General features: G+C 37.2%; 1 protein-coding gene across 1 annotated transcript in view; it reads left to right on the top strand.

Moving 5' to 3' along the window:
• LOC139722384 (ankyrin repeat domain-containing protein 13C-B-like) overlaps positions 1-26190 on the top strand; it is a 49559-nt gene that overhangs the window by 8614 nt on the left and 14755 nt on the right. The window contains exon 4 of the mRNA XM_071633692.1: positions 17914-18045. Coding sequence (XP_071489793.1) covers positions 17914-18045 — 132 coding nt within the window. The remainder of the gene's footprint in view (positions 1-17913; positions 18046-26190) is intronic.

Genomic DNA, 26190 nt, shown 5'->3' with positions numbered 1-26190 from the left:
ACATCGTATGAAGAAATGAAGGGCACACTTACGATAGCAAAAAGTCTCAGCTACAATATACTTAAATCTGGGAGAAATTCACCGAAGCATAAGTGAGCTAGTGCTCGATAAAGATAGTCATGTCAATTTTCATTTCCAGAAAAACTGCACTCCCATAGAGATAACACGTAAACTGGTCAAATTTGACAAGATTACATTTAATCCCTTTTTACGAGGTGAAACCGTCATCCAATCAAAATTGTGTTAAATATTTCTGAAAAAGCATTAAATAAGCTACAAAATACTGAAATCTGGGTGAAAATTGGCAAAGGATTAGTGAGATGCGCTCGAATGAACTTGAAATTTGATGACGTCATTTTGAAAATTTACATTTTTTATTTTATTAAGAAATTTGATATCTTTTAATCATTTTGCCAGCATCGCCAACCCATGAAACGACATGTACAACTCATCAGCTTTCAAAATATGTAAAGAAAATGGGGGGTCACCGTCCATCCTGACGAGTAAAATCGGATTTGAAATTAGCGTTTTTTTGGTATAGTTGCACTGTATATCGCCATTGACGCGCGCGCGGAATTTCAACTTTGACGGGCCCGTATGACGTCATATTGAGTCGGATTGACTTGAAACTTGGTAGAAATATTCCTTGACATGTTAGACATCCGATCCGTGTAAAAAAACGGGATATTTTCATCGCATATGAGCTTTGCGTGCGTATATGCGCGCGCGCGTACGCGTCCGTCGATTTTTTCTGAAATACTCCAAATGACCTGAAACGTGTGCAAAACAATTTTGAGCTCGATTGGAGCATATCAAAATTTCAACGCGCGCGTACGCGCTCGTTTACCAGGGTCGCGATGAAATTTTATTAAATATATCGATAGAACTTGACTTGAACTATATAATATGTACATTTCATTGAGAAATTCCATTTCATTAATGAGATACGAATGGGAACGTGATTTCAGATAATGACGTCATAGTGACGTCATGGTTGACTGATCACAATGATACATTAGATCTGTCGTTCTTATGACGTGATACATATATGGTATAAGTTTAAAAGTCATAGGTGAATGACTTTTTGAGTTAATCGCTGCACAACATTTGAGGAGAAAGAAATAAAGAAGAAAGATTCAGTACAGATACAATAGGTGATCCGAGAGGATACTCGGATCACCTAAAAATGCATCCAACAATATGTTCATAATTGTATGAAAATGGCAAGAAGGGTTTAGAATTTCTTGAAAAAAAGTAATTATCTAGTCTGTAAAAATAACTAACACAATGACTGCTTCATAAAGGTATCTAGGCTGTTTTTCCTTTATAGATGAATGTTTACATTATCCACACATTGATTCCCACCGTCGGTGCACTGTTGCAGTATGCAAGCACAATACATAAAATTCAACTTCCTGTAGTTTGTCAATCAAAACTATTCCTGGATCCCTCGAGAGAAACTCCAAAAGTACTCGCTGGAAATGAAGAGTCCGGTTCTCTACATCATTCTGACAACATGTTCATCGTCAGCAGCTCCCATAATAAAGCAGGCTGGCAAATTGACAACAATGGACGGCTGAAATGAAACTGGAAGTACAACACAAAAGACAAACTCTCCAGTCTCTATATAAGTACCATGGCCTTGTGGATAGGAAGGAATTGCAGGTTCTGCACAGCATTAATATAGAAGATGACACTACCCTGACATAAGGACTACAAGTTACATGTTAAATATTTCCGGTCTCTTTTCAAATAAATCATCAATTCTCTGGGGAATTTTGCTGCAGAAATTCTCATCTCAGTCATGAAATTGGCAACGCTGAATATCACTGCATGTCTTGTATGGGAGAAAGATCTGGTGAAACTGGTTGAATTCATTAATCTGCAGAGAGAAACAGGAACTTTAATCTTGTCAAATGTGTTGCCAATTTAAGAATTATTAAAATATAATTAGACATTAAGAGGCTTTTAAAAATTCTGTAACCAAACAATTATATCATCACTGGGGCGAGAAGACCTCGTATCTACAAAATGTCAAATGTTCAGGAGAGCCAAAAAACGTGGCAGCCATTTGAAGCACTATCAGATCGAATGGGAAAGCCATTCCTTTGACATGCCATGGTGGCTTCATTTTTGGAGTAAGACATTTGGGATTTGGACAGGACATCACTTAACCCATTATTTGACCATTGATCCAAAAAAGTCATTTTAACCAAAATTTCAGATACAAGGTCTTGTCACTCCAGCGACGATATGAACAACAAATATTCAAATCGAAGAGAATATACTAGATGTATTTTAGTCTATCTCATGAGACACAATATGAACAGTAGAAAGTATGAATTTAAAGATACGGTACCAAACTTAGACCTCTTAGACTTAAAGAGGTCAAGATAATTGTAGAAGGTGATTCAAGATAACGGCAGGGTCATACTGAGCTGGCTAATACAATGTAGTCTCATATTACCATATATATATATATATATGCCATATGTTTCACATGGTTTTTACTATCATGAATTTTGCAAGTCACATGCTATTCATGACTTTCACAGCATTCAAAATTCTGTTCCTTAACTAGCATAAATTTGCCGTACATGTGTACATTCCACAATTCATTGCTGTACTCCATGTATGCAAATTTAACCACTCGTAAACTTGTAGGGAAGTCCTGATTAACTTAAAATTAGACTGGCTATTTAAGAAGTATGGCGTATCGATACAGAGTATGGCATATCACAGTTTACTTTTCCAGGTACTGTAGTATGGTACTTTAACTAAAAACAACAACACTGTTTTTGATATTTCTTGTGTGCTTTGTTCTTTTAAAGGTTTAGACATTGCAAAGGGGCACTGGAATTTGCCTGATTGGTACTGGTCCAATTAGAATTCAAGAATGCCTGCTGCTACACTGCAATTAAGCCTGGTAATCATTGTAGCTAGAGCTATGATGCTATGCTATCAAGTTTAGCTCAGAGATTTTAAGCCAGGTTTCCCAGACCTCTTCAATTCTTCTTCAGTGGGAGCATGTGATCTACTTTCATTCATTTTATTTTCTTTTGCAAGTCAACCCACATATAATACAATCTTTTCCTAGGACTAAAGAGGCCTCTTCTGAACAATCCTACTACAGTCTCTATTGTCTAATTGAGACTCAGGTGAATGGAAACAATGCATACTGTAAAACGAGGAATGTTCGCGTGCATTTTAATTTCGCGAATTTTGCGAGCGCCAAGATTCGTGAAATTAAAATGCACGCGAAAGTTCTTGTCTACACTGTATGCATTGAATGCCAGTGGCAGTTCGCGAAAATTTCATGTGGCGAAAAAGGCCGTCGGCTCCAATTTGCGAAAAATTCATGCCGCGAATATATGTTTTAAAGTAGTTTATAAGGAGGGCAAAATTATGGAAACATTTCCAAGGCACATTATTGTGGATTGAATTGAATTGATGTGGTTTATTGACCAAAAGTAGCAGCCCAGAGGTTACCTTGAAGCATGTGTTTAGTCTGTGATGATACAGTGTATTAGAATGAAGGCTCTATGGTAATGTACTATGTATTAATTAAAGTTTAGTCCACATCAAACACACACAAAAAAGCAAACATGCAAACACTCTTTCAAGAACTATTTTGATTGCCAGAATTTGCTCTTAAGTGTGGAGTGGTTTCTTGAATAAATGATTTTTGGCAGAAGTTTTTATCGACTTATAATGTATGGAACAATGACTTCAAAATTTTCCTGTTTACACCTCCTCTCTACAGATAATCTACAAAATGTGTATTATTGAAAGGTGAATTATATGCCATATTATGCAATGAGGTTTTGGATGTAGGCATCTTATCTTGTATGCATAGTGCTGTACATATGGTAGTGAATCACATTTTGCTGCTATACAACTACAAGGGCATCTAGTACACTACACCATATTTGTCATGAAATTTGGGCAACATTCCATATCATTACTCAGTATGCATACCTACTATGGGCAGTGTTTCAATTTCGCCACTTAACCAGTGACTCACGCAGTGCTGTTTTCAAATATTATTTCTGGAAGCGCCACAAATGTGTCACAAGTCTGCGACGTCATTTGTTATACGATACCACTGCCATACTGCCGGCTGGAAGCATTACGAGCAAATTGCGCGTATTGGTGCCGACATTGTGTCTAAAACAATGAACACCTTAAGCCAGTGTCAGACAGAGAATGTGAAAGCTCGCTCGCCCTGTACCATTGAGGGGAAGGTACTGGTAATACAGAATGCTGACAGCACATTGAAACCAACCATCACACTGGTCCATGCACTGCATCATTGCACATTCCCATAAATTTGGTTTTAAATGTCTTTTATTCTCTCTTTTGTAGCAGACAGTTGGAGAGAGAAAAAAAAGTCAGTTTAATGTTCCAAAATGAAGCTGGTAGAGTTGACATGTGAAGGACTATGGGAGGGAGTGATGTGTATAATGCATGTTGTACAGTGTAGTTCATGGAATTATCTGTAATGTAAAATTCTTTCTGTATAATGCTGCACTTATCTTACACAATCAGGGGAAATGTACCAAGGTGGAAATCAGATTATGTCCTGAACTGAACCACAATACTGCACACCAACCATGAATTCAATCCTTGCTTTTGTAACACAGTGGCAGGGGGAAAAAAAGAAAGGTAGAAGAAAATATGGTATCTTGGTGATTGGAATTATTTTGCAGCAGCTGGTAGGTAAAAGAGTCTGTCTTAGTTGCAAATGCGAAACAGTTCATAGGTTCCATCTTTACACAGAATAGCAAGGGTTGAGTATGCAACGACATCTAGAAGTACACATAGCCAATACAAACATTAACTGTTTGGCTCTCAGACACAAAGACTGTTCTGGACATGATTTCTCCTTGCCTTTTGAAAGAATTTAAAGGCATTATACCATTTGCAGATGAAACAAAAACCCAGCTTTAGTGCTTCAAAATAGTTCTAAAATGTGAGCTAGGGATAGAAACAACCAATGTAAACATGCTGATCAGTATAATCAAAGTTATAAAGTATTGTTAAATATACAAAATATGAACAATACTTATAATATAATTGTTTATAGAATAAACTGTTAATACAGTTATGGTTTATTGAGAAATATAGTGATATCTCCTTATTAATATTTTAAGCTTTATTTCATTTTCTTCTGTTAATATGGTAGGATGTTTTGTGATACAACTACATACACATATCCATCAAATATGATAACTCAAACATTTTTTTAATTCACTGCTCCCAATGGTAATGAGTACCTTTCAGTCAAAATATGTTATGTACAATTTGGCATGTTAGAATTAATGAATGGTGAATAATGATACTGAGGTACATGTACTGTAAAAGTGGATATTTTCGCGCCACTAACTTTTCGCGCTTGGCCGGGTAAGAAGAGTTTCGCGTGTTTTTAATTCCGCGGAATCAAGACATCAAGCACAGGAACATATGGCAAGCAAAAATATTTGCGTGCTTTTATTTTCGCGCTAGTTTCTGGTTGCGTGAAATGCGCGAAAATTTCCACTTTTACAGTATTTCAGTGTCTTCAAATTGGCCTCATTTGACCAACTCCTGGTTCATCTCATAAATTCATCAAATCCCAACGCCTCAGGTAGAAAATCATCCTGACTCCAAAACTGAACCATTTTGAAGGAAAGTCTAAGTCGATATATGCATATGACCTCGTTTAGAATCGTATGAGCAAGTGTGGCATTCTTTCGGTGGCAAGGACATCTTCTGATCGGAATGACAATTTGAAGAATCAGTATTGTCCATCAAAGAAAGAATACTTTCTGAAACCTACAAAAAAGACCAGAAATTTAAAAACAAAACAAAACATATAGTATTGTAAGGACAAAAACCCCATCATCTTCAAAGCTCTCATGCTACATGACAAGATATCTGCACAAAGCAAAAAAGCACATCACAGTATGCATGCTCCATGCAGTATCACGCTTCTTGCCTCGGGTTCCAACATGAATTTAATTTACCGCGTCGGCTCGTGGTGTAAGCCCTTCAATTTGCATTCAGAGGCTATGAAGCGTCCGCTTTGTGAGCTTTAACACGCTACATCTAATCGCTCATGCGCAGCTTATTCTAGATGTATGGCTGCCTGTTCCCTCAGCTAAATCCCTCTATAGCTTTTCAGGGCTCGCTTTGTTCAGTCGAGCATTGGCAGTCTTTACTGTTCAAACCAGTTGAACTTGAAACAAGCATGTCCCCTCTGTCAAAATTTTCACAATTACAAAGTCAACAATCGTGGGTTTTTCAAAGACACATTGTCCTAGGCATTTAAGATGCACTGCATCGGTTGAAATATCAAACCCCCCCCCCAAAAAAAAAAAAGAAAAGAAAAGAAAAAGAGATGATAGATTAAGTGAATTATTCAAGCATTCATATACAGAAAGTGTCTAGACTTCGAAACAATATACTGGATACAGATCTGTTCTTTATTGTAAAGGTAAATATGTACATCTTGTAGTATCCAACTAATCAAAATGCAATTAAGAATTCACTAAGCTATTTGTACAGTGTCTACTATTCTATTTAAGGTTGTAAAACATCATGATGTTATACTTTTATGCACATTTTGTCATTTTTCTTTCAGAAAGGCCATGATGATATTATATGCACAGATTTTACCCAAACAAACCAAAATGTATTTTCAGTCCAGAGCGAGATGCATTTGATCAAACTTTCTTTTTTTTTTATGGATGTACATGCTTTTGATTTCTGCAAAATTTAATCAGCAGTAGGTCAAGGATGATCATTATTTTTTTAATGCACAAAGTATATCCATTTATAAGATTTAAATGTGAATGAAATTCCTTTTGTTTTGTTGTGGAGCAAGCACAACTCAAAATGTTTTTGTTTTTGTTTTCATTTTCTTTTTCTTTCTGTATTGGCAATCTTTTTTTTTATTATTATTATTATTTTTTTAGGACCACAATGTCAGAATTTATTAATATAAACTTTTAGATTGTGACTTATGTGACTTGCTTGCCAATATCACCCTAGTCGTATTTTGGCACCACAGGGAAGCTACAGTACAGTTGTATGGTACTGTGTACACACCACACCAAATGAAATTCAGAAATGATAAAAGATATTCACTCTTGTCGTCCTTCAAGTACTCTCATGAGCAGCATTGAATCAATTTGATATGTTTATTTTGGAAATCTCAAAGAATGATCATTACTTGGCTATTCATACAGTACATTGTATGTGCAATTTAAAAAAAAGTGAAATTATGTTTTTTCATCAAAATGATTCTCTATGGGACATTTTGTGATCTGTAACCACATTTCTGAAACCTCTATCAAAAAGCCCGAAATTATCTCTTCAGTTTTTATGAGAGAGACTAAATTATCCACAGAAACCGTACCTCAGAAAATGGCATTGTTTACCATTTGGAGATGAAACAAAAACCAAGCTGAAGTGTTTCAAAATAGCTCTAAAATGTGAGTTAGGGATAGAAACAACCAATGTAAAAATGGTACTCAGTATAATCAGTGTTAAGTATTGTTGAATATACAAAATGTAAACAATAGTTAAAATAGAATTGTTTCTAGAAGAAACTGTCTACAGTTATGGTTTATTGAGAAAAACAGTGATATCTCCATATATTTTAGGCTTTATTGCAAAAATTCTATAGTATATATGTAGGATGTTTTGTGATACAACTGACCTACACGTATGCATCAAATGTGATATCTCTATAAACATTTCTTTAATCCACTGCTCCCAAAGGTAAACGGTACCTTTAACCTAATGCTGCAGAGGTCTTCAAGTGTGGAGCTTTTCTTCTCAGCAGCACCGACAAGTCATCAGATTACCCCAGGGACGTTCTTCCCTTTATGCTCATCTTAGAGATTGTTTTGACAATTTGATGCACGGCGGTAACTGTGAAATATGGAAATGCAAGGAGCAAATACATTAAAGCCTCAAGGTGTAGTCTTGGGTTATGAAAGTGTGTTATCTTTTTGTTTGAGCTATTGTATCTGTGAAATGTGAGAATGTTGTAATGTGAGTTAAGAGTCAATTTACTAATTTTTAAAGAGTTGAACAGATGCTTACTTCATCTTATTATATACCAGGGGTGTGTGCTCATAAATAATGATATGGATGTACACTGTGTAATGATGTGAGTCGAGCTGTTCAAATGATATTTCCCATCCAATGCATAAGTGTTAGGAGAAGACTTTAAAATTCCAAGGAGAGTGTTATTTTGAGAGTTCAGAGAGCGATGCCCCTGGGAGACCTTGAGATGATTAAAACTGAATCATCAACATCAGACAATTATGCCCATATTCCATGCTGCTTATCCGAAAATTTCTCATAATATTCACTCATTGTTTACTGGCTATTATTAGAGTCTTCTCCAGTGCATCTCCTGTGAACTACTTTCCCTTTTGGGTTAATTCTTCTTTCAAAAAGCTAGTAAAGCACAATAGTTTAGAATAAAACATGTGACTGAAGTCTAACATACCCGCTGAGGACAAGTCCTGAGTTTACCAGGGCAGGTGGCTATGGGAAATACGTGTTGTAGCAAAATCAGTCTGTCCTCAGCAGGTTAAGAGAACACTATATGGCACGACATTTTTTTTTTTCGTGTTTGATTGCCATATAATACAGCTGTACAGTATGTCATATACATGTATTTATCCCAAATTATAGTTTTAAAAAACGATTCAGGACTCACTATACTGTACATAAGGATAATAGTAAAATGCACGCACGTACAACATGTACAATATGAGATGGAAGCATTAAAAACAACTTTAAATGAATAGACTTAAATGCTGCTGTACACCTGGGTCCCATTTCGGAAAACTTGTTATCAGTAACAACTGCCACATTTCTATGACAAATTTACTCTCAGCCAATCAGATGCAAGGATTTCAGTAGCTTATTTCATTTCATTTCATTTCATTCATTTTATTTTACCACGGATAAAAAGCCCAATCAGCAAATACAGCCATGTATGCTGTTTTTCAATGGGGCCGTGAATCAGTGTACAAAAATCATATTAACATGATAAATGATTTAAGTAAAAACAAACAAAAACGTCAACATTTGTTGCACGTCATCCACAAAAGTAAGGTTTAACATGATAACTTTCATAACACAAATCTACACAATAATCACAGAATTAACATAAATATAACAAACTAGGTATCACCGTCCCACCCTCCCAAATGATATATATACCCCCCAGACATCCAAAACATTTACCATTTATACCTAAACATCCATTAAGATATCAATATGGAATTATATTCAATACTTCAAAAAAATATATGTATGACTTATCTGTCATGCCATTCTAAACAATTTCTTATTTTTTTCTTAAAAATAGATATGAATCTTATACTTTTGAGATCAGTAGTTAGATTATTCCAGGCCACTGCCCCCCTGTATCCTAATCGTCTTTTCCCATAGTTTGTTTTGACTCGAGGAACACAGATGCTGTATTCTGACTTCCGTGTAATATAATGAGGATTTTGAAAAATAAATCTGCGACTTATATAGTCAGGGACCACCCCGTATAAGATTTTATGCATAAATAATAACATTCTTTGATTAGTCCTCTCTGTAACTCTATTAATCTTAAGTTGGTTGAAAAGTTGTTCCGTTGAGTATCTTTTATTCACCATAAGCACAATCTTTAATAAGTGCTCGTTTTTGTAGTAGGTTTAACTGTTCAATGTACCCCTTTCCAGTGTTTCCCCAAACTACATCACAATAATCCAAATGACATTGTATCAAAGTTTTATACAGTATCAGCGCTTCATTCTGAGATATACACGGTCGAATCCTCTTTTAAAAAGGTATACACATTTAACAATCTTGGACTTCATGTGTTTGACCTGTGTTTAACATGTGCTTATAACAACTAGTAACTTGTTATAGATAACAAGTTTTATGAAATGGGCCCTGGTGTGATGAACCTCACCATTATCTAATTCTGCATTTAATATCATCATCACCATCATTCTCATCATCATCAGCCACCATCATCATCTTCATCATTTTCATTATAATCAGTTATCGTCCTCATCATTTCCATTATCTTCATTATTATCATACATGTCAAAGTAGGATGATACTGTAAAACATGATATATTCGCGGCATGAATTTTTCGCAATTTGGAGCCAACAGCCTTTTTAACGGCATGAAATTTTCGCGAACTGCCACTGGCATTCAATGCATATAGTGTAGAAATGAACTTTCGCATGCATTTTAATTTCGTGAATCTTCGCGCTTGCGAAATTCGCGAAATTAAAATGCACACGAACATTCCTTGTTTTACAGTATATATCACTTTAAGCATCAGCAGCATGTAAAAATATGTGCATGCTTTGAAAGCTCGTATGTCTGGATGGAGGTGTATCTATGTAGTTAGTCATTCAGGGCAAAAGTTTGTGGATTGTTGCCCTCACAAGTGCACTTGAGGAGCTAATGGGGACTTTTTCGATTTTACCTCCTGGATGTGGATGTTGAGGTAGTGAGGTCGTTTTAAGGAACTGCGCATGCTCCCGGTTCTCCAGCATGTCCAACGGCAAAATTGTGAATGCGTCTTCCAAGGATTTCACGTCCCCATAGATTCAGGACGTGAGTGACGTCATCGCTTGGCACACCAATTGCCAGCCCATCGTCATTACAATACGTTGTGAACGGTGTTCACTGAAAATCGAAATGGGTGACATCACCGCGGATGTAATAAATGGACTGCAGCAATTCGGAACCGCTCTTGTGTGAAAAAGGCGTCCACATCCACACAACCGAAAAGTCCCTAATATGCTTCACTGAATAGACCACAGACTACCAATCACAAGGTCTCTGGTTCAAGTCCCCTGGTAGCAGCTCTTGTCCCCCTAGGCATGGCACTTTACTCTTGTTGCCTCTATCCTTCAGAATGAAGTAAAAAGCTGTCCGTCCATGGCGGCTTCTTCCAAGCATCCATTGCTTCCTTAGCAGCCACATAAATCAAATTAAAAGATTTTACTTCACGATATGTTACCGAAAGTATGCGTGGGCTCTAGTGATGATTGAAGGTGTCACTGTCCACCTCAATGTGTCATCCACACACCGCAGAAGGTTCACAGTTGTATTGCAGTGCATGGCTCTGAGCGTACAGAATATTCTTGGACCGCAAGATGGCTTATGAATTATTGGACGAAAGCAATTTTATATCAGGCTGGACACGATGAGCCTGTCAATAAAGGAGAGATATAGGTAGAATGTGAAATGACCTTTTGCATGAAGTTGGTTCACTTGTGTGATAACCCCACATTCTGATTGTCGGTTACATCTTCCAGTGACTGTTAGGAAAACACATTCCTTCTCAACTTTCCCATGCTGACAATATTCTCGGTTTTAAAGCGATGGTACAGTATTGGTGGAGGTGAGGATTGGGCTTTTTACTTTTTGCAAGATACCAAGAAACCACTTATGAAATTATACAGAGCATACCATTCTAAGAGGAATTCAAAGTTTATTAGATGAAAATCGGCAGTGGAATGGCTGAGACATCCAAAAACAAAGTAAAACAAAGCGATCCTAATAAAAGGTGGGTCCCATCTTTTATTAGGGTTGCTCTGTTGTGGATATTTCAGCCATTTCAAAACCAATTTTCTTAACGAATAAACGTTGAATCCCTCTTGAAATTACATGCTGTATCACATTTCATGAGATGTTTTTCATTCTCTCACCAAAAAATGTTAGAAACCTAAAGTTAGGTCTCAACCAAAACTATACGATCCCTTTAACATCCTCCTGGTCTTATAAACTATCTGGGGTTCATCGATTATAGACTCGTGTGTTGGAGCTCTAACGAGAAAATCAGTGTTTACAATCATCAAGCTCCTCCTCCAAAATTTTCCAAAAGGATGCGTTCACACAGATGATAATTGATCACGATCCTGCTGAATGATGAGGTACGGGATCAGGGAATGTTTAAAGGCTGCATCTCCTCATAAATGCCTCCATGATTCATGAGGTTACCCCAGACCCTTCCAGGCATGCTCCAGCTGATCATCAATCATTACATTAGGAGTAATTGTTCGGAGATGAGCGGGGTGTGTTCATACCCATTTCAGATTGTTGGCGACCGGCAACTAATAATCGTATTTCGAGGGACTCGAAGATACGTTCACACAGAGAAGAAAAGCATGAAGCACCTCGAAAAGTTGATGTAATTGTAAACACGGTAATTTTGGATTTATGACAGTGACTACAGTTGGTATATATACATCTGTACAAATTAGTTTGCGGTTGATGAATTTAATGTAAGTTGATGGAATATTTGTAGCATGTAAACACAATTCACACTGACTAAACAAAAAGGGAATGGAGGGCCATACATGTATTTACATGTACTTTAGGGAGATAAAAACAGCCAATATTGACATTTTTTCTTCTTTTGTAGGCCTGCTCGCTACATACATGTACCTCCTACATGCTATACAAGCATGAGAACTGTGCATTAAAATCAACATACACGTTTGTACCTGTTGTGTAAACAGGCCATTGCTACATGTATTAACTGATGTGTGGATGAGTTGAGTTTAACATTATGTGAAAAGAGCAACTGACAAAGAAATTGGTAGAAAGACAGGGAGGGACAGAGTGAATTAGAAATGAAAATGAGAGAGAAAAAAATTGTATCTTTGGGTAACAAAAGATCAGTGATGGGAAAGATATTACAAGTAGATGATAAATACGTTGTAGGTACATACATAATAATATTATTGTACTGTTAGAATGGTAAGAGTAAATGGGGAGGGGTGGTGACTACAGGCTTTGGATCAGTATGCATTTGTACATATGGAGGATGATTGAACTGCTGTCAGATAAAAGTGGTACTACAGCAGTGTTGCCTTGTTTTCACTGGCGTATACATATGCAAAGGCAATACAAAGTGTGTTTTCTCTCTGCCAGGTCCTGCTTGGGTATTCAATGTGACAATACTGGTTGGCGTTCGTTTAAAGGGTGGAGTCAGCGGTGCATTGGTTCAGACTTTAAAACGGGAGACAAATGGCAATAATTTTCTTTCTACAATTGAAATTGGTTTGAAAGCATACCTTAATGAAAGTCAACCTACAATGGATCCGTATATAGCAAGGTGCTGCAAACCACCCAGCTGCTGCCTTGTCAGGTCGATGGGACGCTGGCTTATTTGCCCACGTGCTTAATTTGCTGTCTTGCCCACAGTGCTTTCCTAGAATGGAAGGCAGGAATATTCTTGCATTGTTTTGTAATGCCATGCACTACATTATGTAGTTCTGTTCGCCATGTAACAACAAAAACCATGTTCCTATTTTGGTGCAAGTTGGTTGTGTAATACATTTAATACATGATTTTGATCTCACAGCCAGTAGGGCATTAATGCTGTATCAAGCCTTTCAAGATTAAAGGTAAAACATACATGTAGCTTCCATACAATTGCAGAAACTGTTAATTTTGCTCTAAAATGGAGACAAATACATGAGAAATGTGTGAAAAAATATAGCGATAACACAATAGCTGGGTAACAATGAAAATCTAAAATACTACCCACTAGTTATGCCGGAAGTAATGCAATCTCGGAGCATACATGATCGTTGTTGCGATGTGATGTATATTTGATTACATCGATTACAATATATCAGGCCATAGCAGTATCAATCGCTTGAGAGTGAATTCCATGCAGCTTGTATAATAGCACAGTGCTGCATGTGATTCAATGCTACTGCTAGAGAGCACGATTCAATCACCACGGACTAGAAGCGTTCTACAACTTGTACTTATCCACTACTGAACAGCGAGGGTGCATCAGGAATAAAAGTTGGGTATATCAACTCTTATTTTTATTTCACACTTTTGATCTCAAAATATTCAGAAACAACTTATCATCCTGGCAAATCACGTCAGTCTGTGACAAGTTTCATGGTATAGTCTTCAGATATATTGCAAGCAAATTCCAAATGGTGGAAAATGAATTTTGAGTGCTTCTCAGAGCTAACTTTCGGCTTTAACAGCACAACAGTATTAAGCTGAATTGGTGACAAAAGTTATATTGTGCCAAGTATTCAGAAAACAAATCTTGACAGGGAATAATATTCCTTCTCGAAATTGATTAGCAATTTTTGTCGATGGACATACATTTTCAACAAAATACACGTCTGTGTAATGAAACTGCTATGCAAATTACATTTTGTATAGCAGTCATACCAAAATGCATAGCAAATTGCTATGCGATACCAGGAAAATTATTCCCTGCTTGATATCCATAAAAAAGGGACAACATGATTCTTCAAATGTAAAGATCTTTTTAAGATACGATATATTCCCAGTTCTAACTGACTCACTTGTATCACAGTGAAAGTATGGTGCGCGTAATTTTATCTGCTGATTTCAAAGAAAATATAAGTTTTGTTTGTAGGACTGTCTGTGCACCTGCTGTGAAACATTGAGAAACTGAAGCAGGTTACAAACATATGTGTGATGTATTAAAATAATGTTGATAATATTCCTGGTTTTGCCTGTAATAGCTTATAGTTTTCCTGTATTATGTTTCAAATGAAATGTGAAGTTGAATAATTGTAGGAGTTTATGGTTTCTGTAATATTTAGTTTCATTCTTTATGAAATTTTGCTGGATACCTTTTTTGTGTCCCGTTTGTGTGAAATGAGTGTGGAAAAAAAAATCATGGTTTCACTGCTACTGTATCTGCAGTGTTTTGTGTTTATGATATTGTGAAATGATTTAGCCTCAGAGGTTTTTTTAGCCACCCTTTCACACTCCCCTATTTATTCTGGGACACCTGAGGCTACCTGCAGTTGTTTGAAAATCTCTCAAAGCTTGATTCCATCAGGTACATGTACATGCAAGAGATGCAATATAGAGAACAGAGAGAAACCTAAGGCCTAGATACCGGTACTTGTCGTGTGCAAACACAAGGGCACTCGTCTTGTGCGGGTAGTGGCCGTTGTGTTGTGTGCTGATTGTACAGACCACTGAGAGTGATTTCAGCCTGCATCATTTGAAAAAAAAAAATGAATAAAAGAGGACAGTGGTGGTATTCATAGTCAAGTTTATGTATAAATGCATGATGAATGTTTGTTCGTAGTCAAGTTTATATACTGATGAATGTTTGTTCGTAGTCAAGTTTATATAATGCATGATGAATGTTTGTTTGTCTGTGAGCATGGGGGAAATTTTGTTTGCATATTTGGGAATTTATTTGTGTGTGATATGCTGTGCATATATGCATCCTCAGGGGTTGAGTCATACCAAAATAATCTGGCCATCCATTCAAAATGTTCAGATGTTGGATTAAATTCAAGTGGAGTCACCATTCTGGATAAGAAGGTTACAACAATTTCTGGTATTATAGTAGTGGAATGGTAAAAAACAATTCCACAGAAATTAGAGTTCAATCAAAAATGAAAAGTACAGATTTCCTGGACTTATTATTTATATACAAAGGGTTATATTAATCCCCCTGCTCTCCAGAGAAAGCCAGTCAAGTGCTTTTTCATAATGCTATAAATATGTTGAATTTTCTGTGCATTTTCTTTATGTTGTTCCGTTACTATGACTACTATCACAAACTGTTGTAGGCTTCTTTATATCCACAGATGGTTGCACCAAAATCTAAAAAATCTGTAACTACTGAACAGATCATCCAGTGTACGTCAAACTTGTCTGATCTGTTCTACTATTAATGGCACTTTCATTGAATCCGCATGCAGGTGGCATAAATTTCCCTTTAATGCCATACTATTTTCCATGGCTTCTATAGAAATAGGTCGAGTGCTTTTATGATGTCACAGAAAAGGGAATTTGTGTATTGTTTCTTTCGCAATCACTCTACTACTGGGACACCACAAAGTATTATACAGTAGATCTAGAGAGAAAGGTACATACATGGAATTAATCGAACTTTAAGTACTCTTTTTAATATCTTTATCAAGTTTTACTGAGATCTTTCTGCATTTGCTGAGTCCGCATACTGTACATCATGTTTAGGGAACCGTTCCCTTTTATGTGGAGGAACATCAAGGCTTTTGAAGGCACAGTGCATAATGTAAGTGCACACTGGAAACATGATATACTCGTAAATTTATTTCCTGTGTGTTTAAAAAAAAAAGGCAATTCAAAAGAAAAAGGGAATCTTCTGATGGATTACCTGGCTCAATAGAATCTTAAACAGACAATTATCGGGCCAAATCATTTGTATTCCACAGATTTTGCATGATATATTTGCAGTGTTTTGTACCTATAACGATGCATTATTAATGTGGATAATAACACTTATGTTAGTGCTCCCTCTATGTTATATAGTTTCTCTATGTGTGTTGTTACAGCAGGAATGAATTTTTTAGATATACTCGGCAAAGAGCAGTCATAACTCAATACTTTCAATCGCCAAGGAGATCAGCTTCACCACTGTGTTTACACTGCAGTATCTATTAAAGCAGACATAATGGCCCATACTCACGAAGGTGATTTAAATTGGTCCGTGGTTTTATGCAAATTTCTTCTGCGTAAATGCGTGTGAGAGATTGGCAACGTCAACAGACATCCAATGATAACCATGCGTTGATACGCGTACACGCATGTGAAAAGTTCGCTTATTTCATGCTTATTTTGCCTCATGGACTAGATTTAAACCATGGTTGTAATTTATAAAATCACCTTCGTGAAAGCGAGCGGATGTCAAGAGACAACTATGAGATTTGCATGTTCATGCAATATAGAGTAAGCCATGGTTGAAAGATAAAGAACACAGTATGAAAGTTTAAAACAAGTATGACACATGCTATACTTATATTGACTGCCTCTATAGAGGCCATGGTTAAAATGACTCAAGAGAATGATATTTCATTACAGACCTATTTTTAGAAGGGCAGGACCCAACAATATTTTCGAAACACGAGTCATCGAAGGTCTGTACAATGTATATTGTCAAGTGCCTTTAAATCTGTTGGGGATCACAATATTTCAAGTCTGTTGACATCTAATGCACTGTAGTTTGCAGTTTTATTAGTGAAAGCAGGGCACCTCCCTGGTAAAAAAGTCATTCAAACAAAACTGTACAGTAGGTTTACTATGTGCATAAGATGAATAGAAACATATACCCTGAAACAAGTGTTCCTCAGTAAAGCAATTGTTCTGCATACCTATTATTATACAAATGCACGTGTCTGTTTGCGTCAGTCGGAATTGTTTGCATAAGGCACCTTGGAATTGTTCAACCCATAAGGCACAGCTGAGTGGGTTTGACTAGATTCCATAGTTACCGCATGCATGCTATCCCTTCTGTTGCATGAAAAGATATGTGCATCATTTGTTTTATAACATGGTGGACAAATTTTTGCTAGAAATCCATTGTTTTAATAGTTTTTTTCCAACAATTACCAACACACAGCAAATTTACAGGATACATTTTCTTTTGGCTTGCCATAGATGCAAACTGTGTAACAGCATACAAATGATGCACAGGATGGATTGGTGAAAATTGGATGCGCATGTTTAACTGTGGAACTGTTTAAACCCATGTGGGTTTTGGACTGTTCCAAAGTTAAGCAAGAGCTTCCAATTTTCACGGATCCACAAAATAGGCCTGTGCATCATTGTGTTATAAAATGGGCCCATAGATTAATGAAATACAACCTTTTTTCTATCATGCATCCGTTTCACCTACAACACTATACAAGACTTGAGCCATGCGTTCAGATTTTAGCGGATGCACAGCTCGGTGTGGATCAGTAAAAATCAATGCATGACAATTGACCAATCAGATAACAGAGATTCTAAAGCCCATTTTATAATATTTACTCGATATACATCATGTATGTATGAAAAGTTTTTTATGTGTACCTGTATCACCTCAATCTCATCTCCTGCAGTATCTCTGTTGCTACGGAAACTGAAGCAGCAGTCACGGGATCTCCTGGAGGAGAGGAGGCCTCAGCTCCTACAACTCTTGCAGGATCTAGGGGACTTCTACATGGAGGTACACTGGGACTTCCAGAGCTGGGGTAAGAGGAGAGACGAGACCAGCAAAACCTGTAGAGTTTACCGGTAGTCAATGTGTGTATAGAACCTCTCCTAATATTTTTATGTGTATGTTACTTTTGTTTTGTCAATCATTCCAGAGTGATACAAAGTTTAATGTGATATGTGGTAATGGTGATGATGACAACTATAACACTGCTATACTTCTACCACCCATACTCCCACTACTACAATTGTACTCCTACTTCTGCCATTGCTGATAATGATAATGATGATAAAAAGATAATCATGGTGCTCTAAACTCATTTGCCCCTTTGCCCTGGGCAACTCAAGCTCACTATTTATTTAGGGAAGTAAGATAATCACCTTCTTGCCTGTTAAAGGTATTGGGCCCTTTCATACCTTGTTGGGCAAGTGAGAATATTGCCCATTTAATGCCCAGCTAGGAATGTTTAAAATGACAATGATGATGATGATAAAAGTAGAATGATAGCAGTAATATTGATAATTATGATGATAAACATGATACATAGCAATGATTGGTCAAACTCAGACTCGTGCATAAAAGTACAAAGTATTCGGCAAATATTAACATACATGTACTTCTACACACGGGTGGTGCTTTCAGACACATTTAGTTATATATATATATATATTTTTTTTTTTTTTTGGGGGGGGGGGGGGGGGAAAGGGGCAGCGGAATACTACCTCAACTGTTCGTTTCATTTTATTTATTTGACCGTGACAAAAATACATAGAAAATTAGCTTCTACTGGCTAAAAATAAGTGAATTACAATATAGAACATACCTGAAATATATGCAATAATAAGGCAAATAAAAGAAGAGAAACTGTACATGTGCTACATGATGAACATTCAAACTCAAGAAAATTGTCGAGACAAAAGGTTAACTCTGAGATGCATGCATAGCAATCAAGTGAAAAATAAGATTAGAAATAAGATTATGTTGCATTTTAATCAATGCATGCACACAGTAGGTATCAGCATCATGCATTTCTAGACACCCTTGTGAAGTTCAGGATTGGCGTGTTGCATTATGAATGGCATGCCCTCCAAAAATCTGCAGCTTGTGCACAAAGTCTGAATCTAGAATCTCATCTAAAAACGAAGATGGCTTTTATTTTTGTTGGCATCATGGACACCTCTGCAGCAGAAAGTGTCACATCTTATGTGACATTTTCAGCAGACCTCACGTGTGAGATTTGTGTCAAATAGCATTTGAGTTGCTGTTTGTTCATTTTGACACCTTTTTGCAAAGACTGATCACTTTATAGTCACTCCTCATGTATAAATAATAGATCCTGTAAATGTCAAATGGACCATATTAGATATCTTGTAGTCAGTAGAGTGCTGCCAAGCTGGTTTCTTCATTTTATACAGCAAATTTATACCACACTTCATGTCACCTGTGTGTTTGCAGATCTATAGCAAATGTCTGGTAACTCATAAAGAGATGCTGCGAAATGCCGCTTGATGTTTAAGTTTACTGTCTGTATAATTATGTTAAAAACCTGTGGACAAAATTGAAGGGTACACGCATGTACGCGTGTAGCACTGTTATGAAATATTACTCCCTAGAATTTGTTGACTTTCTTCTAAAAGTCTGATTTTTATTATTGTTTTATGATTTTGTATTCTATGTACAAGGCTTGGCATTAGAGGTGGCCCGATGGCCTGGGGCTACCAGAATAGATGTTGGGCCTCCATTCTCTTTTGAAGAGAAAAGTCCAGAAAAGGGGAGACTAACTCGCGGCTCAATGCTTGATTTTACCCATGTTAAAATACACACATTTCAGCTAACTGCCTTGCTAATCTTATATTTGTATTTGTATTTATTCAAACACAGGGGGAAAAAAAAACCTGGTTTTAAAGAACATATGGCATATGAAAGGTTTACACAGTACTGGTAAATACAAAAATATAGACATTGTGAAAAGGGAAATAACAACATAAAATGGACTAACCTTGAGGGAGATACATGATTTATTTCCTGAGGTAGAATTGCATTCTTTTACCAATGCTGATTCTAAAGAGGGTAGTGATGTTGTATCCTATAAGTAACTCGTCTATATCATTGTTATTATCCATATTAGTAATACAAATGAGTAAAATATATTAACTGATCAGTCGCTGGCAGTCGCGCAAATATCTCTCCCAGTGAGATAGGTCCTTCAGTTTGTATTCTTCACAATAGGCCAAATATTTCAGAACTATTAGTAGTTTCAAACATTACTCCCACCTGTCTAAATAGGCTCCCCCCCCCAAAAAAAAGAGAGATAAAATACAAAGAATACACGATAGATAGTTGAGATAGAACTGTCACCTTTTTTTGATTTGTATTTCTTGTGTTCTTTCGGTAAATCTATAGCCGTATGATGACTTTAAAAGAAATACATGCAGGTTTTTTTTTTTCATATACGTGTACTTGCCAGTAATGGCCGATGACAGAGCCTTGTGAAATGGATACCTAGTATTTTGGGTGCTTGTCCCGCAAATATCTTTCCAAAGTATCAGATCTCTGCGTAGGTGCGACAAAATACTGATGTCACCGCACGGATAACATGCCTCGAATTTCATCCCAGCCAACCGGCATTCGAGATCACATTTCGGGCGATTGCGCTCCATGGACGCTCTCATTAACTCTCGGGTGCAGAAATCAATTTTCGGCGCAACTAGGCCGCCGTGTCAAGAGCAGAAGGTCGGGTACGGCCTAGTTGTTGGCGGGGAATATATACGGGCATTGGGTGGAAGCGAAAATTACACAAACACAATCATGTGCCCTCTTTCTGAAATGAGCTTTTGATTGCATGTATCTCTTTCTTTCTTTCTTTTAATTTGGCTCACCTTTTCACTGCAACATGTAAAAATGTAGTGGCTCTTGTGTATTTCTGCAACTTCTACGGCGTATTCATGTTGGTTTTTGCCATGGCTGTCAAAAAAACAGGAAAAAAAGACCTGAACTCAGAGCCTATCTTTGTATAAAACCAAATAATGCTTCTACTTCTGATTACTTATTGCAGTCGTTGAAGCTATTGCTGTTCATCGTGTAATAAACCCATAAAGCATTATCTTATTAATCAGGCCTGATTAAGAAAAAAAGAATGTAAGGAATGTTTGGTGTGTTTTCTGTATGGAAATATACTGTTTCAAGTATTGCATATTTTTTCAGCACACAGTGCCCCGTACAGGAGGGAAGGATATTTCCCAAGAGCAATGTTTCTAGATGAGGCTATGAAATCAAAGAAGAAAAGATTGGTAGAAATTGTGGAAAGGCAAGCAAATGGAGACAAAAAAAAATCACAGAGCCCTGCTTGAATGCCATAATATTGATTCCCCCTTGACTGCAGCAATGCCTTGTACATGTATCTATACTCTGTAATACATTGTGCTATAGACTGTGGCCTTCTCACTTTTTGATTTTTCTTCATATATCTCCCTCTCCACCTCCCTCTCTCTCTTTTGCTGTATATCTCTCTAAAGTGGTTCATGAACAACATTCCTTTTCGACCATGTTTGAATTTCACATTCTCTCGACGCGCATATTCCATTCATTATCACTCCTGCACAAACATAGCAGCTTTGCAACAGCAAAGCTCAAACAGCTCATTTTATTCTATTTCATTTCATCTCATCTCATCTCATTTCATTTCATTTCTCAGCGGGAGGGATTCGTGGCAGACATTGATCGCATTTCGGCGATCTCGCTGATATCTTGTTGATATCAAGTCGGGGCAGAGCGGGAAGTGATGTTCTTGCTAAAGCGTGGGATGTAATCATTTTTTGCATGGTCTCTATGCGAGCGGGCAGATGTGGAAAGTTTATTCCATTGGCGAATGCACTTTACTGATAACATTTCATTTCTACTTCATGCTGTACACACGAACTTGCTTAGAGATAAGGTTGAGACAAAATTTGTGGTTGGGAGCATGGTATAAAAGTATGAACCCTTCAAAAAGAAAACTTTATAATATAACTACCATTCTGTGCAAATCTTGGTATTAAGTGATTTTGCTAGAGAAAACTTGAGATGAAGGCACAGATAAAATGAATAAAAAGATGAATAGATAATCTATAATAGAAATTAATCTATAGATTGATAACGAGATGAATAAATAAAAGCTGTGTTGCACACTTTCTTTGTTGTTTTGAGACTCATGTGTTTATGCACATGGCTGTATAGTTTAAATCCTCATTTTATATGTTCACAGACAAAATTATATGCTATTTAAAGGCATTCATGTGACAGTCATGTATTACTTGTGTAACTGTCCTCTATTGTGAAAAAAAAAAGAATCACTGAAGGAAATAGAGTCTATCCAAAGAAAGTCTATCATCCATGATGGCATTCTTTTTCTCATCATCACAGCATGTCACCACCTTTCTTTCTTTAGCAGAATTGTGGAGATGCTGAAGAGACCACTAACAAATAAAAGAGGTCTCCCGCCCTGCATTCTGACCTTGAAATCGACTGAGCTTATTTCTTGACACACATCCGTTGACAAGTGACCAATGCATCTATTGAGACGTTTTAATAGCAGAGCATTCCAAGAGTTCATTTCACCGTAACAAGAGACTGAAGATTCAGACATCATATGTGGCAGATACACATAAGGCGTGTCTTCATCAGCCCGAAGTTCAAACTAGCGGGACATTTTGCGGTCTTAGAAAATAGCCCGATACAGCGAATGTGCGTCTTCATCAGCTCGAACAGCCTGTTTCGGGAAATTAGTCCGAAAATTGACGCATGCGCACTTTACAATATTACTCTGCCTGGCTCGCGCTTCGAAAGTGGATTTCCCGCTCAAAATCTCCTATATCACCGTTCTACAACCAGGGAGGTGAGCAGTACGGCAAATTCTCTCCAAAGGGATGTTAATAACGCTACTCTTTCTTCTGTCCAGTGAGGCATCTTATATGAAATTAACGAACTGCAATGTTTAAACAAATCCAAAATGCACACAATCTGCAAGAATCTTTAGCTAAGGTAGAGTGGACCAGAAGAAGAAGTTTACAAAAAAAAAAAAAAAAAAAAAAACAGCTAGCATGCACGGCACTGAGTTTTAATAGGGAGGTGAGAGAAATCACCTCCCTGGTTTTAAAGATGACAACAACAGTAGGCCTATAGTACACACATGTGATCCTTGAATACACCGTGCGTGTAATGTACTATACACAATCACTAGCTGCTTGTACATGCGCTTTCCATTGCCAGCTGGCTAACCAGAAGCGTGGAGGGATCGAGAAAATTTCGGGCTGATGGAGACGCACCCAAGATAGCGCGCTATTTCACGAATTAGCGCTCTAGTTGACGAACTAGACCAAGATTTTGGGGGAAATTTTCCCGATCAAATAGCGCGCTATCTGCGTCTTCACTACACAGATAGCGCGCTATTTTGACATCGGACTAGTTTGGTAACCGCAAGATAGCGCGCTATTTTGAAACTTCGGGCTGATGAAGACACGCCTATAGTGCCTTGCTTAAAGGGATGATATAGTTTTGGTTGAGATGGGATTCAGACGTTCCATTTTTGCGAGATGATTAGAAACCATTTATATGAAATATTAAAGAGCATACAATTCTAAGAGGAATTGAAATTTTATTTGATCAAAATTGGTTTTGAAATGGCTGAGATATCCCAAAATAAAGTAAAACAAAGTGGTCCTTTTAAAAGGTGGGTTCCACCTTTTATTAGGGCCTCTTTGTTCTTGGATATATCAGCCATTTCAAAACCAATTTTCATCAAATCAACTTTGAATTCCTCTTAGAATTGTATGCTCTAATATTTCATAGGAGTGGTTTCTAAGTATCTTGCAAAAATTTAAAATCTGAATCTCCATCTCAACCAAAATCATACCATCCCTTTAAAGAGTCTTTGTGCCTCTTTTGCACCCCCCCCCCCCCCCCCCCCCCCCCCCGAATAAGATTCCTTTTCTTAGCTGGTACATTTGTACATTGTAGAGGTAGGTAATCCTCATAATGATACAACTGGAAACTTCTTTAAAAGGTGGGACTCACCTTTTATTAGGACCACTTCATTTTGCTTTGTTTTTGGATATCTCAGCTGTTTCAAAACCAAATTTCATCAGATACACTCAGTAATTCGTTTTAGCATTGTATATGCTCTTTAATATTTTCTTTAAAGTGGTTTCTAATTATCTTGCAAAGAGTCAAAACTGTAATCCCCATCTCAACCAAAACTATACCCTCCCCTTAATCTTGTTTTGAATCCTGCATAGACCTTAATCCCTTATTCCCTTTCCTCACTGTAATCTCGCATCCTAATCCTAATCCTAACTGCTCCTAAGTCCCTTGAAGTGGGATGAGACAGAATTGGAAGGAGTCCAAGGAGGCGCAACACAAACTGAAAAGATCTCTAGCTCTCCCTAGTATTAAAAGCTGGCATTGACCTTTCAAGTCTATTGTCACGCCACTGTCATTTATGTCTTAAACTGCATGACCAGTGACACATGGGGGGGGGGGGGCATCCATGGTAAATGGCATATTATCTGCTCTGGAATGGGAGTTAGACTTGGTGTCCCAGTTCATGCCAGGTTCAATGACAGCTAGAATAGAAATAATCTCTTGGAGGGGGCTTGCACTCCCGCTTAGCTTCATGGACCAGATGGACTGCGTGGAAGCTCTACTGCCCGATTGATGAACTCAAATTCATCAACTGAACCAACCCCCACCCCTATTCACCACTTCTACCACCTCTGTCATTCCAAGCACTCAACTCTATAAACATCTCTTATTAAATTGTTGGTGAGCGCAGAGTGCTTCGATTGCATTATGTTGTGAGATGGTGTGGTGTAGACCAACCATACACTGAGCGATAAATGAATGATTTGAAAAATATAAAGGTATGATGCACAACTACAACTGCTCTAAGGGAGGGAATGCAACTTTGCAGTTAGTCTGAAACTCACAAGTTAAAAGCCAGCATATTTTAAAACTCTAATTTGAGGAAGGATGACTCTATAAACAGACATGCAGCAATGTGATGTGCTATATCTCCTTTATGAGCTGACAGCATTGAGTCCTGTAGTATCACCATACACAATAACACTATGACTTTCTCCTAAATGTTCACTTTATGCTTTGTTTTGTTGTCTGTCCATAACCTTTGCTAAGTGCTCATTTATGAGTTACTAATAGGCAATCTTAAGTGCATTATGCACATTAGGCAAAGTACCAAGAAATGCCTTACAATATGTCAACTTTTTTGTTAGCCAACCACGTCATTAGGCTGTATGTCATGAGTTTAGAATGCCAGGTAGGAGCTGACATACAGAGTGTATAACATCATCAGTTGGCTGCCAAAAGGTCATTAATGCAAAAAAAAGAAGTACATTAAAATGAGACTGAGCCAATTTCTACCAAAATTAATTTTCTCTGCCAGGCCATATACAACTGTATGATGGCATGTGTAAGCTTAAACAGAGCTGTGATAACTCTTCACATGGTGATAATGTTTGGTATATTTTTGGAGCTATTATGATGTGCCGATACATCATCCTACTGTATTCCAGAGCCGAGTCTGTCGGTACTTTCATTAACGAAAGAGAAAAGCCGTCTTCTGCGTTGACAGTTTACGCGCAGTGAATGTAATCATCTATCATTTTTGAACATCTATTCTTGTCACTGAGATGTAGCTGTAAAGGTCAGAGTCATTTGCAGCGTTAAAAAGAGACTGAATTTGTCATTTTAGGGTACTTGTAATTGACTGTCACTAACAGTGCCAGACTTTGTACTTCAATTAAGTAACAGGTGCACCCGAGCAGACCAAGTAATTACTCTGGGCTTTAATTTCATCAGATGATACCCATTTTTAGGAAGAAAACAGATTCACCTCTAATTACCTTGTAGAGCAAATTTATATATTTTGTACTATACTGGATGCTTATTAAGATCATGAAAATAGTGACAACCCCCCCCCAAAAAAAAAAAAAAATCTACTTTCTACTTCCAGAAATGGCTCATGAATCCACGAGGCAATACCTGAACATACTCACACTCTGATGCTACTGTACTTTCATTGTACATACTTCAGCAAAAACAAACCATCTTTGTGTATAATACCAGTAGATTTTTTGATGTAAGCACACAATGATGTCATGATACAAGCAGTTACAATATATACTTCATG

The sequence above is a fragment of the Diadema antillarum genome, unplaced genomic scaffold (genome assembly GCF_040938485.1).
Source record: "Diadema antillarum isolate AM-2024a unplaced genomic scaffold, OU_Dant_1.0 scf00000164, whole genome shotgun sequence".
In the NCBI taxonomy this organism is placed as follows: Eukaryota; Metazoa; Echinodermata; class Echinoidea; order Diadematoida; family Diadematidae; genus Diadema; species Diadema antillarum.
This window is presented reverse-complemented; position numbering and strand designations above follow the sequence as displayed.